We start from the raw sequence: 22,801 nt of genomic DNA, 5'->3' as shown, positions 1-22,801 counted from the left end.
TAACCCCCTGCCTTGGGAGACATGTGATCCAGCCTCGTTGGAAGCTTCTGCATCTTCCAGGGAGCTGCCAAACCCCAGGGACCTTGAGACACCCCAAATTTCTCATGGAAAGGCCATTTTGCTATAAATAAAAGCAAAGTTTCACCTTCACAGCTGGGGCGTGACTGGGTGGTCCCACATGGAAGGTTTTGCTGGGCATCCCCAGGACAGAGGCTGTGCCATCTCTCTGTGTTGGCTTTGAGGAGTTTTGGTGGGGTTTTCTTTTTGTTTTCTTGGTGTGATTCATTTTAAAAAATTGGATGTGGAGCACCTCGCCTTCCCTGAGAGTGACTTGGTGGGGGACAAGCAGGGGTCACACTGCTGCTGGCAGCACAGGGCCACCCCTTCAGGAGCTGGATATTTTAAAATCCACCTATTTCTGGAGCTGGAAATAGCCCTGCCAGAGTCAGGATGCCTGGGCAGGGCTGGCAGTGCTGCCGTCACCGTAAATCTCCTGGGATCAACTGGGCTGCCCCAGGAGCTCGGGCTGTGGGGTTCCCCTTCCACCCCTCAGTGTCCCCAGGGCTGGGTTTGTGCTGGGTGACCCCACAGGGGATGCCCCTCACGTGAGGGGGGGGATGCCCTAGCACGTCATCCTTTGAGAAATGCTCCAAACCCCAACATTTTAGGGGAAATCATCCCTCTTGGCACACGTGTGTGTGTGTGTGTAAAGGTGTATTTCCAGCTGTGTGAGCCTGGCACTGCTTGTTGCCCTGACTGCTGCCAGGTGATATTTACACCAGTGAGCAAAACTCCAGGTAGGGGCCATTCATGTCAAAAACAAGGTTTTTGTGGTGAAAATTCTCATTAAAAAAAGTCATTGTTTGTCTACAGGGGTATTAAAAAAAAAAAAATCAAGCCAAGGCTGAGCCAGAAGGAGCTCACACGTGAATGGAAATGGCTTTTCAGGCTGCTTTTATCCCCCCACACCTTCCACGGGCTTCTCCTCTGCCAAGCAGCTTAATTATCCCTGAGTGAAAGCCTCTTCCCCGAGGCCTCTAATTGCAGGTTTGGGTAATTGGCCTCAGTGTTGCAGAGTGCGTTTGGGGCTGGGCCGTGCTCCCCCCGGCAGGTGTGACCCTCCTCCTCCTCCTCCTCAGTGCCAGCCTGAGCCCTGTCCGGGGTTTGTGCCCCAATCCCCTGCCCTGGCTGCCCGGGGAGGAGCAGCAGCCCTGGCTGGGTGTTGGGGTGCCCTGGCTGGGTGCTGGGGTGCTCTTGCCTGACTCAGCCCCCCTGAGTCACAGCCCCGTGGCTCCCATTAGCAGTGGGCGCCGTGGGATTCCCCACCATTCCCAAACCATCCAGCTCCCAGCGCAGGGAAAGGCTTCCCGAAGGTGCCAGCAGGGAATTTTAACCCCAGTGGTTGCATCATCCCTCCCCCAGCAGAGGTGACAACAGGGAGGCTTATCAATCAAGACAAGTTTTATTAGAAAAGTACAAAACCACCCGAAACGATTGCATAGGAATTCTCGCACTTGAACATCAAGTGTATGAGTGTAAACTGTAACCAACGAAGTGCCCCCGGTGTGTCAGGGCCGGGGGTCCTGCCCTCCGGCCCTCTCCTGATCAAAGACACAATTCCAGCCTTTGATCCAGACCCCCTCACTGCCACGCTCCCCTCCCCGAGACCCCATTGATTACAATCCTGGTTTACAAACCCCCGTGATCCATCAGGAGCCGGCAGCCCCGCTGCCGCCCCCGGAGCGCGGTGCCCGGGCTGGTCCCGAGCCATGCCGGGCGGGAAGCGGCCTCTCCCCACGGGGACCCGGCCTGCCCCGGCTGCTGCACCTACAGCCTAGTCCAGCCTAACCCAAACTACAGCGGCTGCCGGGAGCCGCCCGGCTCTCCGCAGCGCTCGGCAAGTGGCTGCTCCGGCGCGGCGCTCAGCACTCCTCGACGAGCAGCTGCTCGGAGCTGTACAGCTTCTTCTTCATCACCCTGAAGCCCGTGCTCAGCTTCAGCGGCGCGAAGGCCGGCCCCGAGGCGAACAGTCCCTGGATCTTGGGCCAGAGGCGGGAGTCCAGGCGCAGCACCAGGGTGAGCTGGAAGGTGGGCACCACGGCGGGGTCGGCGGCGATGCGCCCCACGTCGTGGCAGGCCTTGCCGTGCTCCACGCACAGGTCCAGCAGGGCGCCGCGCAGCCCGCAGGGCTCGCTGCACGCCAGGCGCAGCAGCTCCGCCCGCACCTGCGCCTGCAGCTGCGCCGGCATCAGCAGCCGCCAGCAGCGCCGGGCGCCCAGCGGGGCCCGGCCCAGCGCCGCCTGCACCACGTCCAGCAGGCTGGCGCACAGCAGCTCGTCCTCGGGGTCGTGCAGCAGCTCCAGGTCCATGTCCGGCAGGGAGACACCCTCGGCGTACTCGGCATCTGCGGGGGGGACAGAGAAGGGTCAGCACCGGGGCACCGTGGGGAGACAGCGATCCCAGGGGTGTGCCTGGGACACAGCGACCCAGGGCTCTGGGCGCGCTAACAGGGGCTCGGCACAGCACCGCCACCCCCTCCACACAGGGACCCTCATCCATGCCTTGAGGGAGCCGCACTCACCTCCCTCCGAGCCGGAGGCGCTGCCCAGGGACTCGCAGTCGGAGGTCTCCAGGCGGCCCCGCTCGCCGCCCGCCAGCCGCTCCCACAGCCCGGGCATGGCTCCGCACACAGCGCACCCTCTCGGGCCGGCTCCGCCGCCGCTCTGCCCGCTCCGCCCGTGCCCCACCCTTATATAGCCGCGGCACGCCGGGCCACGCCCCCCTCCCCGCGTCCGCCAATGGCAGCGCGGGGCACGTCCGCGGCGTCTCTCCTGCCCGGTGACAGCGGGAGGGCCACGCCCCCTCACCGGGCCACGCCCCCCGGCGGCCCCGGGCGCTGCAAACGGGGCCCGCGGTTGCGTCAGGGCCGGGCCGGCCTGGGGGGGCTGCGCTGGCCCGCACCCCCGGCACCGCACCCCCGGCACTGCATCCCCCGGGACCGCATCCCCCGGGCACCACAGCACCCCCGGCACCACAGCACCCCCGGCACCGCACCCCCGGCACCACAGCACCCCCGGCACCGCACCCCCGGGCACCACAGCACCCCCGGGCACCACAGCACCCCCCGGCACCGCACCCCCGGACACCCCCGCACGGCTCTCCCCGGCCCGCACTGCACCCCCAGCCCATCGCTCGGGCACACGCATCCCGTCCCGGTGCGGAAGGGGACACCGGCCGTGTCCCCGCGGTCCCGAGCCCTCCTTGGCCGGGAAGCCGATGGTGGTTCCTGTGGGCTCGGGGGTTCGGTCCGCCCGGTCCTGCAGGGCTGTCTGCGCGGTGGCACCGGGCAGGGCCGGGCGCTGCTGGCCTGGCACGGGGTGGCGCTGGGCCCGCAGCCCCGCTCGGGGACAAACCCGGACAAACCCCCGGAGCCCGCCGTGGCCCGGTGTCCCGCTGGCTGCCCTTGTCCCGCTCCCTTGAGGCAGAGGGGATGGTGCAGTGACACGTGCTGGAGATCAAGGGCTGCGGGGCAGGGCACTGCCAGGCTGGGACGGGGCTCCGTCAGTGCCAGGCTGCGGTGACCCCTAAATCTGGTGTCCCCTAAACCTGGGATGCGGTTCTATCAGTGCCAGGCTGCGGTGACCCCAGCTGCTTTCCCTGGTGTCCCCTAAGCCAGGCCGGGACACACCCGGTCCCCGCAGTGGCAGTGTCCCCACAGTGGCAGTGTCCCCACAGTGGCAGTGCCCCCCACAGTGGCAGTGTCCCTGCGGTGGCAGTGCCCCCCAGGATGGCAGTGTCCCCACAGTGGCAGTGTCCCCGCCGTGGCAGTGTCCCCCAGGATGGCAGTGTCCCCGCTGTGCAGTGTCCCCACAGTGGCAGTGTCCCCGCGGCCCCGGTGCCGGTCCCCGCGTACGTGGCCCTTGCGGAGCAGCCCGAGCAGCGCGGGGAGCCCGGCCGCAGATAAAGGGCTGTGTTTGTCCTCCCGCGCCGTTATCGGCGGGGCTGAGCTCCCCGAAGCCTCCCCGGTCCTATCTCGGCTCCTGTCCTTCCCGCAGGGATAAGGGCCCAGTGATAAACACGGGACACGAGTCCCCCAGCCTGTGACCTGCCACCCAAAGCGGGCACAAAGGGGTCTGGGCACCCACCAGCAGCTGCTTTTTAGGGGTCAAAGCTTGACTCCATCTGCGTTTTGGGCGTGGAAGTCCGGGCTGGGGGAGTGGGGAGCATCCCAGGGAGCAGGGGAGAGGTGTGGGGAGCTGGGAACAAGTCCTGGCTTGCGCCTGCAGCTTGCAGAGATACTCCGTCGGTTTTTGGGACAAAAAATTAACAATCCCCCAACCCCCAGCTGTTAAAAATACGCCCCAATATTTGCACACTCAGCGGGATGGTGCTTGGGATCCTGTTTTTCACAAAATGTATCTCGTGGGTTATTTCTTCCCACAGCCACCAAGTCATTGAGGCTGAAAATAGATGAGGATCTGCTGGTTTGGGGGGTCAAAACAGCGGGGAAGCAGCAAATAAACAAAAAAGAGGTAAAGGACCACAGGGAAGGCGCCTTGCTAAAAATAAGCTGGAATTCTAGAGCCATGCATAAATATTTTTCTTTCTTTGCCATAACATCTCCTGGTAGGCAGCAGAGCAAGCAGCTCTGGTGTGATGGCTGTTGTAGCGACCTGGTTCCAAGGAAACGCAGCACGACGGCCCAATGCTCTTGGCCGCTCGGGCTAAGGACACGCAGACATCAATGTGATAGACGGTCCAAAGGCCCTTTATTGGTTTTCTCCTCGGTATATATACCCTTGGTCCTTCCCCTACCTTTGGGGTCTGACTTTTACCTTATATGGTTAGTAAGGGGACTGGGTGGAGGCCGTGTTAGTGGGGGGTTACAACATTCTTGGGGGGATTACAACATTCTTGGCCTCTTGTCCTGCGGCTATCCTTATCTCTGGGAGTCAGGTGAGGGAGGCCCTATCAGGTTTCCGTGACAGCCCGAAATCTTCCGACCGCCTGTCCCTATTCTCTCTGCCACATCTCCCCCCCCTTCTCCCACAAATGGATGAGGTAGTTGTCTACATGCTGATATGAGGTATCTAAGGTTGTCACTTGACAAGGAAAGGGGATTTGGGGTTCCTGAGTTAGTTTTTCTGCCTGGCAAGTTCTTTCTCGGGTTCTTGCGTCCGGCAGCGTTCCCTGTTGAACTTCTTGTTGAATTCACAGCATCGGATGTCTGCCTAAGAGCAGGATGTTGGTCCGTTCCAAGCGGGTCCGGACGAATGAGACTAGCTTGTTCAGTAGGCACGGTCCGAACGTGACGGCTAGAAGCAGGATTGCTAACGGACCTATTAGGGAAGAAATTAGAGTGGTTAGCCATGGTGATTGATTGAACCAGGATTCGAACCAGCTTTGTTGGTTGTCTCTGTCTCTCTGTCTCTGAGCCAGTCTGTTTCGGAGTTCTGCCATGGAGTCTCTGACGACTCCTGTGTGGTCTGCGTAGAAACAGCATTCCTCCTTTAAGGCGGCGCACAGGCCTCCTTGTTGCATGAGTAGGAGGTCCAGTCCTCGCCTGTTCTGCAGGACCACCTCTGAAAGTGAGGAAACTGATTTCTCTAGAAAGGATATGGATTTCTCTATTCTCTGCAGATCCTCGTCGACGGTCCTCTGCAGCTGGGACAAACCTTGGTGATGGGTCGCCAAGGCCGCGACTCCCGTTGCTGTTCCTGCCGCTCCTAGGCCGAGCAACATTGCGATTGTTATGCCTGTTATTATTTCTCTCTTGTGGAGTCGGCTGGGTTCTCCGAGGAGTTGGTACACCTCCTCGTCTGAGTGATACAGGATCCTGGGAACGATCAAGACTTGGACACAGAAGTCTGTTGAGTCATTGAATTTGTCTAGGAACACACAGGGACTCACTCCGGATCTTTGGCAAACCCACATGCCCGATGCGGATGGGACTACCCACTTTTTTCTCCTGTCGGGTTTGACTACTTTGGTGCACACGTTGCCTTCCCGCCTAGCTAGGGCTGCATTTCCAAAGCATCTCCCCCTCCCCGTGACCTGACTCAGGGTGATTCCTTTGCGGGGAGTGTCCCATCTGCATTGGTGAGGGGCGTCTGCTGAGGAATATGTGAAAGGGGTATCTAAGGCGACTCCTTCGTAAAAGGGTGGTTTGACATCGTAACATAGCCAACAGGAATTGGTTAGGTTAGGGTTGGATTCGTTTAGGGATAGGAAGGTAGCTTCTAACATGCGAAGGATTGGGTCCGAATCCGACTTAGCTAAGCGATGTGTCTGAATGGTTTTCGCTAGGCTTGTCTGGGTATTCGCGACCCTTGTAGGTAAGGTTTTGGGGTAGGTCGTGTTTTTCCCTTTCTGCACGCTTTTGATTGCTTTGTTTGGTCCGACCGCTCGGGGTACTGACGGTATGAGCCTGATAATCTGCACGTTAACCCACTCGTTTGTCCCGTGAAGGACTACTGTCCACATTTTTCCGAAGGCCCAACTGGGGTCTCTGGGCTGCAAGACTGTCATGTTGTACCTAATACATTTCTGGATTTTTGGGAGTTTGTGGCTGTTTCGATGGGTGCTTTCGTGATGGAAGAGTGGTGTTTTGCAGCCTTTTGGCGCCCAAGTGAACTGTAAGAATCTGTCGGGTTCCTGTGGGTCCCACCCCGGCCCTGTCGGTCTGGTGTCTGTGACTATTGTTTCACAACCGTAGTGTCCGCAATATCCCCACCCCGGGCGATTACAGTAACTTTTTCCGGGGTTTGAGGCTGGGCACCAATAGGATAGGTATGTGTTTTTGGCGTATGGGGAATGAGGGTCTGGCTTTGGTCGTCCTGGGAACAGGTCTGTAATGCGAAGTATGAAGGATGGGGCGTCTGGTGTAATGACGTGTCTGAGCACCTTGTCATTGGTGAGGTGCCGTATGACCCACCTGAATGGTTGATGGGGATAGTGCTGTGAGCTGGCTTGCCCCCTGGCAACTAGCCCCAGCAGCAACATTACCCAGAGATACCCTTGATGACTGGATCTCGCCCGTGCCGGTCCTTCGGGTGCTGTCTGGCGGCTCGGTGGTCTGTCTCTCTCCTCCAGGACGCGGGTGTGCACGTCTCGCGGACGTCTCTTGATCATGTCCTGTAAACAGAGACTCGCCATTCTCGTTAGCGTCACCCTGCTCCTTTTGGAGATCTGGTTTGATCGATTTAAGTGGACACCACCTGATTTCTCCGTCTTTTTTGACTGCTGCGTACCCTCGTCCCGTGAGCATTAACCTCCAACCCCGTTCCCATTCGCCTAGCTCGTTCCTTATTATTACTCGTGGACCCTCCTCCTGCATTCGAGTGGTCCAATGTTTTTGGACGGGACTGTTTGTCTCGTCCCCCCTGGGAAATTGATTGAGCGCTAACAAAGCTGTTGCCAGTATGCGTGCCTGCTCTCCTGGGGGAATGGAGTTGGCAAAGCCGTCTGCTTTTGCCAACACCTCTATTCTGGTTTTTAGGGTCTGATTTGCCCGCTCTACTATTGCCTGCCCGGTACTGTTGTAAGGGATACCTTGTACCAGGGTGATACCCCATTTTTTGGCGAATTCTTGCGCCTGTTTGGAAGTGAAATTCGACCCGCTATCTGTTTTGATTTGTTTGGGGACACCGAGCCATGCCATGGCTGTCAGCCAGTGCTGAATCGTGGCTTTTGAGTCCGTTTTGAGGTGCTGTGTGGCTACTATCGTTCCGCTGAAGGTGTCTACTGTCACTGCTAGCCACGCTCTTGGCTTCATCAGTTGGCACACGGTGAAGTCTGATTGCCAGATTTCTGAGGGCTTGAGGCCTCTTGGATTGACTCCGCTGGTCCACAGTGGTGACTTCTGGCAATGAGGACAGGTCGCCACTACGTGTTTCGCGTCTGCTGTTGAGATTCCGCATCTCTTTGCCAGTGCTTTTGCCCCGATGTGAAGCGATTCGTGCAGCTGACGCGCTTCTTGTAACGTCCAAACTCCTTTTGCTGCGGCGTCCGCTTTGTCGTTGCCGATCTGGAAGTAACCCTTGACTGGGTTGTGGCTGTTGATGTGTATGACGGATATGGTGCCCCGTCGTGAGGAGAGCGCTTCTTCCAGCACTTGGGCTGCTGCTGATGTTGACACCCCCGGTTCTGCCATGGCTAGGCAGAGTTTTGCCACGAATATGGAGTCTGTCACGATGTTGAGGTGTTCCTCTCGGAAGAGTCCGCACGCCAAGGCTACTGCTGCTGCCTCCAGTTGCTGCACTGACAGTGTCGGGTCACACGCTTTGATGCAATGCCATTGCTCTCCTGCCTGCCACACTGCCGTTGCGGTCGAGGTCGTGGAGGAAGCGTCCGTGAAGACTGTCGGTCCTGGCTGCGGTCTGTCTCTGACCTTCGGTGGCATGTCTATGTCGACGATGGTCAGCAGCTGAGTCCAAGGCGGCTTGGCGGAGTAGGAGATTTCTCCTCCGAAGCCGGTGAGTGCAAGGGCTAGGTGCTCCGATATTGTTGTCGATTCTGTTGCCGGTTGCTTGCGAAGCGGAAGGTGGATCCTTGTTGGCTCCGTTCCTAGGTGTTTCAGGGCGAGTTTTCTGCCTTTTATGATGAGGTTCGCGATGCATTCTGTTCCTGGGGAGAACGCTCGAGCTGGTCTTCCGAGGACCACCCATTGGATCGGTCGGGACTTCTCGGTAGGTCCTTGGGCCAATGCTCCCACTCCTCCTTTCGGCGTGAAGTGGACGTACAAGTCCAGGGGCATAGCTGGGTTCCACCTGGCAAGTGTGCCAGTGGACATCCGGTGTTCGATGAAGTCGAGGGAGCTCTTTGCTTGCGGTGTCAGCTCCTTTGGTTCCCAGGGTTGCTTCCCTTTCAGGAGGTCGTGCAAAGGGTCCATGACCTCCGGAGGAACCAGGATGATGTTGCGAAGCCACTGCAGTGATCCTACCAGGCGCTGGACGTCGTGTAGTGTCTTGACGTCTCGGTTCACTCTCACCCTTGGAGGGGTCACGTAGGAGCTTGTGATCCCTACTCCCAGGAATGTCACGCAGGGTCCTTTCTTGATCTTTGCGGTCGCGATCTCGAAACCGTTGGCTCGCAGGGTTTCTGTGACTGTGGACACCAGGTGATCCACCTGGCTCGTTGATGGAGCTGCGATTAGGATGTCGTCCATGTATTGGATGATGGTTGCGGTGGGATAGGAGTGTCGAACTGGCGTCAGCGCTTTGTCCACGGAGATCTGGCATATAGTCGGACTGTCCACCAAACCTTGTGGTAGCACTCTCCACTGGAAGCGCAGATTTGGCCGCTTACCATTTGGAAACACAACGGAAAAGGCGAATCGTTCTTTGTCCTCAGGGTGCAAGGGTATGGAAAAGAAACAGTCTTTGATGTCCAGCACTGCGCATGGCTGTCCCTCGGGTATGGCTGAGTTTGCGGGTATCAGGGTCTGAACTGGACTCTTGGGTTGAATTGTCTTATTCACTTCTCTTAGGTCGTGGATGAGGCGGTACCCTTCCCCTGACCTTTTGGGGATCACGAATACAGGGGTATTCCATGGGCTAGTGGTCGGTTCTATGTGACCCTTTTGTAACTCGCGATCGACCAATTCTAATAAGGCTGCCACTCGAGGCTCAGATAGGGGCCACTGCTCGACCCATATGGGGTTTGATGATTTCCAAGTTATTTTGATTGGCAGCGCCGGGTGTATGGCAGTGGCCCTCATTATAAATTTGTGATCCTGACTCTTAACATAGCAAGGACGTCCCTTCCCAACAGGGGTGGAGAATTCTGCAGGATGTATGGATAGACTGCTACTGTTTTTTCTGGCCCCTCTTTTGTGTGAAGCGTTATAGCTACCAGCTGGGTGCTCTTCCACGCTCGGGATTGTCCCCCCACTCCGTTCACTGGTGGGACTTCTTTAATTTGCCAATGTCTGGGCCAACTTGCTAGGGGAAAAACCGTGCAGTCTGACCCCGTGTCCGCCCAAAACTGAAGCCCTATGACGTGGGGGTCTAGGCTGTTATAAAGGCGACATGCCGCCCACACCTTTGAAGGCTCCTTCCCTATTTTCATGGCCAAGGCCACCCAGGGGCCCCGCTCTGGGGCACTCCCTGCTGGCCCTGCGGCATCGGCGTGGTTTGTGGCTGTGGCGGATGCGAAAGTACCGCTGGTGGTGCTGGGCAGCTCTGCCATTGTATTGCTGGCAGGGGTGTGGTATCGACTGCTCCCTGTGATGGCATAGGGTAAGAGGGTCCCCTGCCCCCCCGAGGATTGGCATAGGTGGGCCGTCTCATATTCATTGCGGGAGGAGGCCGAATATGGCCCGTGTGGCTCCTCCCTCTCCCGTTTCCCCGGGGCCTAGACCTGCAATCCCTGGCCATGTGACCCTTCCTCCCACAGCTCCAGCAAATCCCCCCTGTACGTGTCTGGAGCGATGGTGCTGCTAGAGGAGGTTGTGTCGGGTGAGGACAGCTTGCTGCAACATGGCCTGCCTGGCCACATTTAAAGCAAGCCATGACACTGGTTAGGGTATTGACGGCTGCCTGAATAGGTGTCAGCTGTTCCTCCCTTACCACGTGTTTTATCATTCCAGCTAGGTTGGTTCCGGCTGGCAGGGAACGCAGGATCTCTTTGGTGACTGAGTTACACTGCTGGCGAAGGCAGTCGGTCACCACTGATTCTATGGCTGCTACGGGTATTGTGGAGGAATCCAGGGCTGTTTTCAGCCGGTCTACGAAATGTGTGAAGCTTTCACTCTCTCCCTGTTGGATGGTAGACCAAGGTGCTGGTCTGGTTACCACCCCAGAGGCTGCCTTTATAGCCTGTCTGGCTGCCCTAGTTGTTGCTCTGACCTCCTCAGCTCGTAGCTGCGCTGCTTGCTGTTGTGGTGTAGCTACGTCGTCATGCCTCCCCACCAACCTGGCTAAACTCGAGCCATGAAGTTGTTGCCCCTCGCCCGATGCCTGGGTTAAAGCTGTTGTGCAATTGTCTGTCCATTCTTGTTTAAATACAATCATACCTGCCGCGTCAAAGATCATACGAGCGATTTGTCTAATATCGAAGGGAAGTAGATCGTCATTGCTAAAAAGCCCATCTATTAAAGTAGTAACCACTGCTGAGTTGATCCCTTTTTCTGAAATTGCTTTCGCTATTGTCTGAACCTCTTTTACATTTACTGGTGTATACGTTCGCTGCTGATTTCCCTGGGCCCCTGTAACTCTGACTGGGTAAGCATGAACGCTGGTCATATCCACCCAATCTGCACATGCTATCTTTATTTTGCCCCAGTCTGTAAGCTTATGTTGTGTTTGCTTCCCGGTTTTATTGAAAGCTTTATTCGGTTTCGCTTGAAACCGCGTTAATTCTGCCCTCTCGGCTTCCGAGTCACAGTCTGACTCGGTAAGCTCGGTTGAGCTGACTGAGGAGCTCTCACTGGTCTCCGAGCCGGAAGTTGAATGTCAGTACGCTTCCGGTCTGCTCCGCGTTTTCCCGCGGCTCCGCCCCCGCTCCTCCCCTCGGGGGTGGAGTCGCGCCTCCCCTCGCGAGCGGTGTCGCTCTCGTTCCTCCCCTCTGGAGCGGCCCCGCTCCTCCCCGCGTGGGCGGTGTCGCTCCGCCTCTCGGGGGGGGCGCCGCTCTCGCCCCCCGTGTGTTTCCTGCCCCCTGCGGGGCGGGGTCTCCCCCTTATACGGTGGCGCCGCTGGGCGCGGCTCCCGTTCGGGTGTCCGCCCCCCCGCGCCGCCCCGCGCATGCGCGGTGGCGCTCCTTCTCGGCTCCGTGCCGTTCTCGCCGCTGGGCGGCTGGCCCCGCCCCTCTCCCGCGTGGCCCGCGCCATTTTCAAACCCGAATGGCGGCGGTGCGGCTCTGGCGCCGGGTCCGCCGTTCGCCGCCGGCACGGCGTTGCCGGATTCCGCGGCCGCGATACTCTCCGCGCGGCGCGCGTCCGCCATTAAACCTTCCCAGAACGAACGCGAGTCCTGTTCCGCCGTCAGCGTCCCCGAATCGGCGGTTCGCGGTGGGGGGAGGGGAGGGGGCAGCGGCTCCGCGACCCCGGCGGGCTCCTCGGGCGGGCCGGGGCCGGGCGCACTCCGCGGGGGGTTCAAGGGGTCCCGCAAGGTGGGCTGTGGGGTCGGGGAGTCCCGCGGGCACTGCGGAGGGGTCGGGGGGTCCCCCCGGGGCGCCGGGTGGTCGCGACCCGGGCTCGCGTCCGCGCGCGGGTTCGGGAGGGGAACGCCCGCCTCCCGCGTGTTGCCCCCCCCCTCCGGGCTGTTTCCCGGGGCCGTTTGGGTCGCAGCCACGCTCCCGATTTTTGGGGTTGCTAACAGCATGGTCTTCGCTGCTTCCCATGCCTCCTGCTGTTCTGAGGCCTTTTTTAAAGCTTCCTCTGCTTTAGCCCACGCCTTAAGACATTTCCCACTGCCTGTAACCTTTAAATCCTCGGCTAAAGCGAGAGTACATCTCTCCCACACCTCTGAATTTAATATGTCTATGGGACGAGTTATCGTCCTTAGCTCTTGGAGCTTATTAATAGCAAGCTGAAAATGCTTGAAGTCACATCTAATACCCCATTGTAAATTAAAATAACTCACGACTCGGGCTACAGCTTCCATGAGGCTGAGGCGGTCCCCACGCGACTCGGGCCACGACTTCCGCGAGACTGGCGGTCCTACAAGACTCTGGTCACAACTTCTGCAAGGTTGCGGCGGTCCTCGTAAAACTCAGGCCACAGCTTGTATGGGGCTATGGCGGTTCCAATTCAAACTCAGGCCACAGCTTGTATGAGGCTGTGGCGGTTTCCGGAGGCGTCCCTCCTCGCTGTGGTGGAGTCCAGGACCCCCCGCAGCCGCTGGCCTTGTCCAGGAGACTCCCGATCCCGGGTTCTGTTTCTTTTGTGTTCCCGGGCTTTCGGCACCACTTGTTGTAGCGACCTGGTTCCAAGGAAACGCAGCACGACGGCCCAATGCTCTTGGCCGCTCGGGCTAAGGACACGCAGACATCAATGTGATAGACGGTCCAAAGGCCCTTTATTGGTTTTCTCCTCGGTATATATACCCTTGGTCCTTCCCCTACCTTTGGGGTCTGACTTTTACCTTATATGGTTAGTAAGGGGACTGGGTGGAGGCCGTGTTAGTGGGGGGTTACAACATTCTTGGGGGGATTACAACATTCTTGGCCTCTTGTCCTGCGGCTATCCTTATCTCTGGGAGTCAGGTGAGGGAGGCCCTATCAGGTTTCCGTGACAGCCCGAAATCTTCCGACCGCCTGTCCCTATTCTCTCTGCCACAGATGGCAAGTTTTAAAGGGAAATGCAATTTTTGATCCCTGCAATAAAATAATCCAGCTGGGAGGGGAGGCGATGTGGGGCTGGCAGCTCCTTCTGCTTCCCAAAAGCAGCTGAGATCCAGGCCACTCCTCTGCAGCAGGGCCTCTAGGAATGGTTTTGGGCTGGGAAGCAAAGTTTTAGTGCTGGTAATCCGTGCACTTCCCCTCCCCTGGTCCTGCTGCTGGCAGTAAAGGCAGCGTGGTTTCTGTGGAGCAGCGGCGTGTCTTTCCCCCTGACCCGCTGTCCTTTCTGGGAGAGCAGAGATTGAGGCTTTGTGGACAGGCTGTTCCCGGCCGGCTGTGCCTGCCCCCGCCTGGGATGAGACTGACTCCATCGCTCTGATTTCCAGCCTGGAAGGGTTAAGCAGGAGCCGGGGGGAGCGGCTGGCACTGGGGAGGGTCCTTGGCTGGGCCCCTGCCCGCCATGTGCTGAGCTCAGCGCTTTTGCAGCCTGCAGGGGGAGGGGGCTGGGAACAAGGAGGAGGAGGAGGAAGAGGAGGAGGAAGGGAGGAGATGTACTGAGGGGCTCAGCGAGTGCTCTGGCTCACGTCCGGTGCAAACTGTGCCCCTGGACGGCGGGGAGCAAATTCCTGCCCCATGGGCTACCGCTGTGGAGGAGTCCCTGGCTTCATGTTTTTTTCCCAGTAGCCCAAAAAGTTGCTCTTAGGTAAATTTACACATCGGGCTGGCACGGACACGCTGGCATCCTTTGTGTCCCAGTAACAGAGGGGCTGAGGCCATGGTTCTTTCTGTGCCCCCTAAGTGCCTGCTGGGGTGGGTGTCCTTCACCCTGGGTGCCTGGCTGTGGCTGGGGGTGACAGCACACAGGGGTGACCCTGCATCTCCCGAGCCCGCGGCCAGCTCTGACAGGTGAGCTTTGGCTGCGTGGGACGCCGCGGCAGGTCCCGGCGTGCCGCCGGCCGGGCAGGTCTGTGCCACAGCCAAACCTCGCGGGCCCGTCTCTCGCCCCTGGGACAGGCAGCTGCAGGAGCGGGGCGGAGGAAGCGGGAACGCGCATCCACGAGGGTGCCGGGCAGGTTTTGGCAGCGGGGATGGCGAGCGCCGGGTCGGCAGCGTGTCGCTCACAGGGTGTGGGCCATGAAACCTCTCTGGCCTTGAGTGCTTCTGGGGGAAAAGATGGCAGAGGTGTTTCTGGGGGTGCTGCCCCACACGCTGCACCCTGGATGCTGGGAGAGGCGCTCGGCGGCGGGCGGCCTGCCCGGGCAGCCGGGCGAGCGCGTGCCTTGGCGCCATGGCCGGCGCTGGGGCCGTGGCCAGCGGCGAGGAGCCGGGGAGGGGAGGTGTGAGCGGGGCCTGTGCCGGTACATAACGTTCTGCCGCGAGCACCCACAGGAAAACCAACAGCAGCTCTGAACGAGGCTCTTTGTTCGGCTCTTTTTTTATTTCCCCTCCCCTCCCCTCATCAACTTTTTCTGGCAGCTGCCGGGCTCCCTCCCCCCTGCGCTCCGCGCCCAGCTGAACAGCCCCTTGAGCTCCCGGGGCGAGGGGGACGTGGGGCTTCCAGCTTCCACACCCCAAGGAGAAATACCCACCGCTGGCGCAGCCCCACTGATCTGCAAAGCAGGAAATAGGTTGGTTTGGGAATTTCCAGCTGCCAGGGAAAACCTGGGTTTGGAGGAGGGGGAGCGTGGAAGGTTTTCGCCCGCACGGATCCCTCCAGTTCTCCCCGCCTTACATAAAGTGTTTACTGAGCGGGAGGAGGGAACGGCCAACAACATGTTTTTGCATTCGTAGTACTGTACAGGGTGAACTTTTCACTTCCTCTCAATGGCTCTCACACATGTGTCTATTTTGGTGCTGGGCACACATACAAACACACCATGTACAGCACAGAGCTGGGGACGTTCCCTGCTCCTGCTCTGTCCCAGCACAAGAAACTGCTGGAAAACAAGCAGTGGGAGGAGGGCGAGGGGGATAAATCTCAGCCCCACCGTGCTCTGGATCTGGACGGGGAAGTCTGGGCAATGCTTGGGCACTGCATCCCCTGGGCAGAGCTGCAGGCGCCGAGCCCCTGGCATCCCAGGAGAGCTGGCAGGGTGGAAAAATTTCCCAAGTTGAGCAGTGAAAAGGAAAAGCTCTTTCTGTGGCTGATTGTGCTGGGTCAGCGAGCAGGGGTGAGTGAGGGAGTTTGGGGGATCTACTGCTCCATTCCCAAACCCCACAATGATATGGGGTGAGGATTTTTGGCAGGTTTGGCCAAGGTAGATGTAGATGGCTGGAGTGAGCAGGATTAAAAATAGATGCCAGCAAGCAAACAAAAAAGTGGAGGGCTGAAGCGCTCCCTTCTTTCTCGAGCAAGCCCATCTGGGCTGCAGTTTGAATCCCGCCTGCCGTCACGTTTGGAGCCGCTGACTGTGCAGGAGGCCCCCGCGGAGCAGGGCCTGGCAGCCCTCCAAGGCTGGGGAGGAGGTTTTCCGGGCTGGGGCCGTGGCCGGGGCGGCCAGCGTGGGACAGTCTCAGCTGAGCTGCAGCCCTACGTGAGAACGCCCCTGCGCCGCTCCGGCAGCCGCGCGGTGAATTTCCACGGAGCTGGAATTGCGGCTTCACCTGCGGCTCAGGCAGCGTGGGGCTCTGGATGGCCCAGAGCTGACTCTGGCACCGGAACTGATCTATTCACAGCAACAAACACAGAAGGTGGCTGTATACTTTTCCCCCTCAGTTTTAGCTAATTGCTGGTGATCTAAAATGGGAATGAATCCCAGTTAATCTGTTTCAATGCAGATGTGGCTGGGCTGAAAAAGTGAGTAAAAAATACAATAATGTCGTAAGAAAGATGTTGAAAATGGAAAAATTAGGCATCTGGAGCAGTAAATCAAATAATTGCTTGCATACGGTGCTGCTCCTACCCCCTGCTGGCCAGCAGAGCCATGGGGCGAAGGCTCTCATCCGTGGAAAATCAACATGTTGAAATGATTATGCCAGAACATGGAAATCCAGTTCCCTCCAAGAACAGAAGTGAAGTACAACCGAAAAACAAGATGATTTAAATGGATGGGTTTAAACCAGGGTCTTCTCTTCTGCCTGAGTTAAACCAGGATTAAAATCTGACTTAAATCCAGCCACTTTTGAGCATGGTTTGGTTCCTCTCACATTGAACTTCAGTCTACCATCATGACAGTCGATCTGCCTCTGAGCTTCACTACACCCCCTTAACTCCCAAACAGCTGATTCTTTCCCTCATCAGACCAGATAAAGGGTTTCAGAGTTATTTTATTGTCACAGGGAAATCTAATACAGAACAAAGAGGATAAAGTTTCAGGGTAATGTAAGACAGAGCAGTGTCTTGCCAGCGCTACCACAGAAACAGTGATGAAGAGGGAACAGCTTGGGCAATGACTGAGGCACTGCTGGAGGAGGTGACACCTCTTGGCCCCTCACCCAGTCCTGGGACAGTTTGTGTCCATCCCCCAGAACGACAGCAGGGGCTGAGGAGTGCTTCTGGCATTGGCTCCAGAGGGTTTCCCCGCTCACCCAGCGCTCCGGCTGCGCTCCAGCGGGAACCCGGGCCGAGTTACGAGGTCGCCCTCCCCGCAGCCACACTGCCCGTGTGCCCCCCTCTGTAAACAACACAGGGATTACCCAGGGGCTGTACAGCTGATCCTGCCTTCTAAGTTACAGAAACCAAGCCCTGCCAGCCTGTAAGGACCTACAGAATCTTGTCATTTCTGTTTATTGGCAGCTTTACGGGGGATCCCCACTCTCAAAAAAACCCAAAGCCCCATCCTGCTGATGCAGCTGTCAGCATCTGATAAATGGGGGGTGTTTTGAAGCTGGGCCAGGGAACGTTCTTCTTCTGCTCCCTGACAGCAGCAATCCAGACACGCTCAGCCTGAGGAGGGAGTGAATCCCAGGAGCTGCTCTATTGGCTTGTACCTCCACTCATCTGCCTCCAGCTCTTCCACCAGACCGGCAAGTTTTTCCATCCTTGCGACTTGTTGATCTGCGAGGAGTTCAAAGGTAACTGTGGTTTGCAATGGCAGTGCAATTAAACCTTTCAATTAGATGCAAATTCCCAGCTGTCAGTGGGGAGCAGGGCAGAATAAAACCCACGGAGCTCATTTGAATTCAAACCCACTCTGTGCAAACAGCAAGGAGAAAGCAGGGACAGGCTTTTCTGCCCCACAGTGTGTTTACCCATCCCTGCCCGTGCCACGTACATTCAAGTCCTAACAGGGAAACATCATGCCCATTAGTGTAGGGGGTGAAAACAGGATGCAGCTCATTTCATGAAGCATAAATATTTATAGTGCAGAAGAACAGAGAAGTTCAGAGAGGGCTTGGTCAGCCCACGGTAGAGCTGGGTGCAGCAGGAGGAACTGTGCTCTTGATGAAGATCCTTGGAGGAGGACCTGGATGAGTGTGGCAGAGAGGCTCTGCAAGCAGAGCCTGCTAATGAGAGGAAGGTCCCCAGACAACATCTTCCTCTCGGGTTTATTTATAACCAGTCGCGTGTCGGGCACACAGGGTCCATTTTCAGTCAGATGTGTGCAGTGGTGCAGAGATGGGAACATCCCTTCTCCCAGCTCTGCTGGAAGTCTAACAGCGCTGTAAGCTCACTGCAGCCTCTTGGAGAGACGGCCCAGGGCTAGCAAGAGGCGTAACATAAACTGTGTGTGATTTATGCTGACTGCAGCAGTGGGTGCTTTGAGAGGGACTGTTCTCACTCCACCTCCTGCACCCTTTTGGGAACTGTCAAACAAACAAGCCAAAAAATGATGACCTCGATTTTTTTTTTTTAAGCCCTCCACCTTTCTTACAGGGAGAAAACAGGGAGGTGCTCCACAGTTCCAAAGGCTGGGGTCTATTGGGGTGCCAGGCTGTGCAGCAGCCCCTGGCAGCGACAGCCACAGCAGAGCTCTGGAAACAATGGCTCTGGAGGTCAGCTTTGCTTTCTGGTGCACGGCCTTGCAAGCTGCTGCACACCCCCCCAACAGGAGGAGGACAGGAAACCTCTCCACTCAGAGACAACAGGTGGAAGTACCATTCTGGCTGACCAGAGGCGGGGACCAGAAAGGATGTGACCCTCAAGCAGCAGACAGGATCTGCTGCTGGGCTCTGTGAGAACCAAAGCTGTGACGCAGCCGAGCCCACGGCTGGGTCACAGGCACCTGGGCGAGGGCAAAGAGCCTGGCAGGGAAGCAGAGGTTCAAACAGGACGTCAGGCTGTTCCCTGGGGAGGCAGGGAGAGTACTCAGCCCTGTCACGCCACGCCACGCCACGCGTGGCCGCCTCCCGAGTGACTCTGGAAACCTCACCTGACCCTGCCAGGGCCACAAGGGCTCAGCAGAGAAACAAAGGTGGAATGGAGCGTCCCTGTGCCCCAGGCCAGAGAGACAGTCAGCGCTGTCAGAGATCAGAGCGTGGGCGTTTCCTGCCCAGAACCTCCCGCCTCACCTTGTGCTGCCACACAGCCATGGAAAAACAAGCCCGTTCCCACCCCGCCTCTGTGGGCTCCCAGCGCTTTGCATAGGGCTTGCAAAAGGACTCAGTGGTGGCCTGACTTAGTGCTCACTCTGCTTTCTTGTGGCTGACACCCCCGAGCAGGTCAGGCTTTGCCCCCGCCGCCTTCCCCGAGCCACACGCGGCCGGCGCTTACCGTGCTTCACTTGCTTTAATGTTGATGCAACCTGAAAGCTGAACACAGACTCGCAGAGGAACCTCTCAGAGCCATCTGTCAACAGAAAAGGAGATGGCTGAATCCCAGAGTTTGAGGCTGAGCAGCCTTCAGTGCCCCTGACCTCCTATTTTTATGTTTGAGGTGTGCGTTCACCCGTGCCTCATTCTGACCCTTTCCCCTGTGCTGACTGCAGCCCCTGTGACCCTGCACAGGGCTTTGGCTGGTTCCTGATGCTGCCTGGGAAGACGTCCCAGGTGGAATTCTGTTACATCCTCTCTGACAAGCAATTTCAGTCCATTTTAAACAGAAGCTAAGGAGAAACCAGGTAATGTTATGGCAGTCTCTGATTCCCTCAGGGCTCAGACACTCGTGTCCTTAGAATGCTTTAGGATTTCCCACGGGCTCAGACCATAGCCCTACACAGTTTCAAACAATGTGTGTCTTGCCATCCAAGTCAGTAATTGATCATGCAAGTGACTCAGAAATACAGCAATCTGGAAAACATAGCTAATTGTGTACCAAGCATTGACATAGTTTATACTGCCTCCTTCTAAAAAACCCCAAAAATACCTATGGGTTTATTTAGAGACAAGCGAGATAGCTAAAGCAGCAATAAAATCAGTCAGTCAGTGGGAATTTTGGAAGAGGAAACTGCAGCTTCTCCATTGGCAGCTGCCTGATGAAAGTGTCCCACCTTTGGTGTCAGAAATTCAAAAGCCAACCCAGAGCTTCCTGCAACAGGGACAGGTTTGGTTGCTGCTGCCACCCAGAGCAGGTGAACTGCTGTGTTCCTGGTCAAGAGGTCAGCCCAAAGCACAATCCACTTAAAGCTCTGTGCCGTAACAATGTGTTTCACTGTGCTCAGAGCTTCCCTTTACAAGTGCTGCCCCAAATACATTGTGGAGACATCAGCAACAATTTTTTCATGGAAAAACATTGGAAGGGGCTGTGCAGGTAGGTGGTGGAGTCACTGTCCCTGGAGGTGTGCAAGGAACAACTGGACGAGGCACTCAGTGCTCTGGTGCTGTTGAGAAGGTGGGGATTGGTCACAGGCTGGACTCAATGGTCTTGGAGGCCTTTCCCAACCCAAATGTTGGATTCCCTCCTCTGACTCCCTGTCTGTCCTGCCCAGTGGCTCTCAGGAGGAACAGCTGCCTGTCTATTTGCTAACACGAAGTGCTTCATTACTTTAATTTGTTTTGAGGGCTCGTTAACTTCTGTGAGCAAACCTTTAGTCATAATTACTTCAATAGCCTGGCATATGGGCTCTAATGTGTAATAAAAACAACCCTTCAACGGCACAGCCATCAGCTCCCAGCTGCCCTGTGCTGCCGTAGGGACACCCCAGCCTCACTCCCAGCCAGCCCATGGTGACAAGGGAAGTTCAAGGGGAGCAGACACAGAGACACTGGTTTAACCCTGTCACCTGGAGGACCTGTCCTTCCTGCCTCCCCCAGTGCTTGCTGGGCTTCTCCTTCCATGATCCCCATGAAGCTGGTGGCAGGGCTCGGGCACCCAGATGCAAGCTGGCAGGGAAACAAGCTGCCTCCTAGACTAGCCCCGTCAAATCCAACCCAAACCAAGAAAATTACTACTTCTGCCAAGAAAAATATTCCTGTCTCAGCTATCCTCGCAGCAATCCCTGCCTGACATCAAAGGATTAGCTAACAATGAGCAATTAACACAGTCATGTTCCCTTTCAGGTAGATGCTTCCTGGTCTGAAGTGCTGTCATGGAGATAAAAAGCAGGTGACTGCCAGAAAAATCACTTCCTCCTGAACGACTGGTAGGAAAGCCAGGACCAACCAAACCCCGGTGCTTCCTTTCTACCTCCAGCCTTTGCCAGCAGGGTGCGAAGTTCAGCAGCTGCAGGAGGAGCGGGGAAGGAGAGGGGCAGCAGCAATCACCTTCCAGCATCTCGCCGGCTCCTTTGGGATAAGTGAAGAGCGCCTTCCGGGGCGGCGCCAGGTCCGAAACGCTGAACCCCGAGCCTGTCACGGAGCTGCCACTCACTCCACCGGCCGAGGAGGACGAGGAGGAGGCTGCCATGGCACCCCGGCCCAGCTGGGGGGACAAAGCAGAGCCTCAGTTAGGACAAAGCAGAGCCTGAGTTAGGACAAAGCAGAGCCTCAGTTAGGAAGGGCATCCCGGTGTTCCCAGCAGCCACACGCCGCCGAGGAGGGATGAGGGCAGGATGAAGCCACCCCGCTGCCCCAGAGCGCCCAGGCTGCTCTGTGTGTGTGGGAGAGCTGCCTGTGCCCACTGTGGGGATGGGCACAGAGCTGTCACACCCCAAAACTGAAGGTAACCCCTGCTCTGACCCCTTGGAATTCCCCTGGGAGCCCATCCAGAGCACACACAAGAATAACGAGGTGCAGGTTGCTGGCCTGAGTTCACTGTCCTGCTCCCCAGGGCCATGAAAGGTGGAGTTTCTTTCCTTTTTTCCTCCCTGCTTCCAGGAGCACAAACACAGAAGCGCTGCTGCCTCATAAAACCTGGAAGGCTGTGGGACTGCCAGTTCCAGCAGCACATCCTGCAGGGAGCCACGCCGTGCCGAGCCTGCAGCAGCTGCTTTCTGCATCACCCAGACGTGATTCTGCCCTTAAAACACTGGACTGACTGAAACTGGCAGTGCCTGAGGATCCATCTGCCTGTGCAGCACAATTCCAGCTGCCTTTTGCACGCTCTCTTCTCAGCCGTGTTTTTAAGAGGTGCTGGGTTTGTCACGACACGGGAATTCAAACTCCTCGTGTCCCTCTCTGATAGTACAAAAGGTGTCACTTGGCCCTTATCAGTGACAGCACTTGCTGCTCCGCCAAATACTTATAAAGCACTTCCAAATTGTCCTGCCCATTTCATTAATTTCTGTTATCATATTCAGTACACTCCTGAAGGCTCTGTAGGGTACACATGGAAAACATGTGAGGGTTTTGTGGAGAAATTGGGGTTTTAAGACCTTAAAGCTCATCTCATTCCACCCCCTGCCATGGGCAGAGACACCTTCCACCATCCCAGGCTGCTCCAAGCCCTGTCCAGCCTGGCCTTGGGCACTGCCAGGGCACAGTCACAGGGAATAATTTCTTCCCAATGTCCCACCCAACCCTGCCCTCTGCCAGCGGGAAGCCGTTCCCCTTGTCCAGTTCCTCTGTCCCTTGTAATTAAGTTTCCCAAGAGTACTCAAGATTACTGCGTGCCACGCAGAAAACAGCAGCTCACAGGAGGCTGGGGGCTTACGGGCCGTGACGAAAAACGCCTGCATAAAACAAACTTTTATTTTTGCTACGCTGCACCCAGCAACCCCTCCCTCAGCGAACCCTCAGGCCCGGGTCCCTGCCCACAGGGGAGGCGCTGAAACGATGCCAGCCGGGGCTCGCAGACCCGGCAGATTCCTAAGCGTGGCTGCAGGGGGTTTATTTTAAACAAACACAGAGGAGAGGAGGCGGCAGGTCAGGGCGATGCCTGGGCCTGTTACAGGAACCGCCAGCCAAGCCCTCAGGCACCTCAGCAGCCGCCATCTTGGCGGGGGCGGAGCCCCGCCCGCGAGACCACGCCCCCAGCGAGCTCGTTGCCACGCCCACACACAGGCCACGCCTCCTCCCCGCCCTCCCGCCCGTGGCCCCTCCGAGCCGCTTCCCGGTGAGTGCGCAGCCCACGCGCCGCCGCAGCCTCCGCCCTCCCCGCGCGCTCCCGCCGTCGCCCTTCACCTCCCGGGCCTCCGCCGCCTCCCGGCGCTCCCCGGTTCCGCGCCGAACGCTCTCTCCTTCAGCCGGGAGCCGGGACGGCGGCTCGGTGCGGGCGGCGCGCGTGGCCGCGCGCGCGGTGCATGATGGGGCGGGGCGCGCGCCACTT

At 57.7% G+C, this 22,801-nt stretch overlaps 3 protein-coding genes across 6 annotated transcripts in view; 1 reads left to right on the top strand and 2 right to left on the bottom strand.

Moving 5' to 3' along the window:
• Positions 1–1,443: 1,443 nt before the first annotated feature.
• DDIT4 (DNA damage inducible transcript 4) lies at positions 1,444–2,741 on the bottom strand. Its single transcript, XM_064429471.1, has 2 exons — positions 2,582–2,741; positions 1,444–2,404 (listed from the first exon to the last, which is right to left on the bottom strand). The coding sequence occupies exons 1-2, from the start codon at positions 2,676–2,678 to the stop codon at positions 1,923–1,925; spliced, it is 579 nt and encodes a 192-aa protein (XP_064285541.1). The 5' UTR covers positions 2,679–2,741; the 3' UTR covers positions 1,444–1,922.
• Positions 2,742–16,527: 13,786 nt separating this feature from the next.
• Positions 16,528–22,791, bottom strand: ANAPC16 (anaphase promoting complex subunit 16). 3 transcript variants are annotated; one of them, XM_064429833.1, is made up of 4 exons: positions 22,657–22,791; positions 20,783–21,016; positions 18,932–19,006; positions 16,528–17,275 (listed from the first exon to the last, which is right to left on the bottom strand). In XM_064429833.1, exons 2-3 carry the CDS (start codon positions 20,999–21,001, stop codon positions 18,947–18,949), a joined length of 279 nt encoding a protein of 92 aa, XP_064285903.1. In that variant the 5' UTR covers positions 21,002–21,016; positions 22,657–22,791; the 3' UTR covers positions 16,528–17,275; positions 18,932–18,946. The 3 variants fall into 3 exon arrangements, with proteins under 3 accessions (XP_064285903.1, XP_064285901.1, XP_064285902.1); XM_064429831.1 differs by having other exon boundaries at positions 20,860–21,016; XM_064429832.1 differs by having other exon boundaries at positions 20,860–21,017; positions 22,662–22,782.
• Positions 22,379–22,801, top strand: part of ASCC1 (activating signal cointegrator 1 complex subunit 1) — a 36,241-nt gene continuing 35,818 nt past the window's right edge. Inside the window, exon 1 of one of the 2 annotated variants that reach the window (XM_064429830.1) lies at positions 22,379–22,588. The gene's annotated coding sequence lies outside the window, so the exon portion shown is untranslated. The remainder of the gene's footprint in view (positions 22,589–22,801) is intronic. The other variant, XM_064429828.1, reaches the window with a different exon arrangement.

This window comes from Passer domesticus, chromosome 8 (assembly GCF_036417665.1).
Source record: "Passer domesticus isolate bPasDom1 chromosome 8, bPasDom1.hap1, whole genome shotgun sequence".
Classification (NCBI taxonomy): domain Eukaryota; kingdom Metazoa; phylum Chordata; class Aves; order Passeriformes; family Passeridae; genus Passer; species Passer domesticus.
Note: the sequence above shows the minus strand (reverse complement) of the source record. Positions and strands in the feature narration are given on the sequence as shown.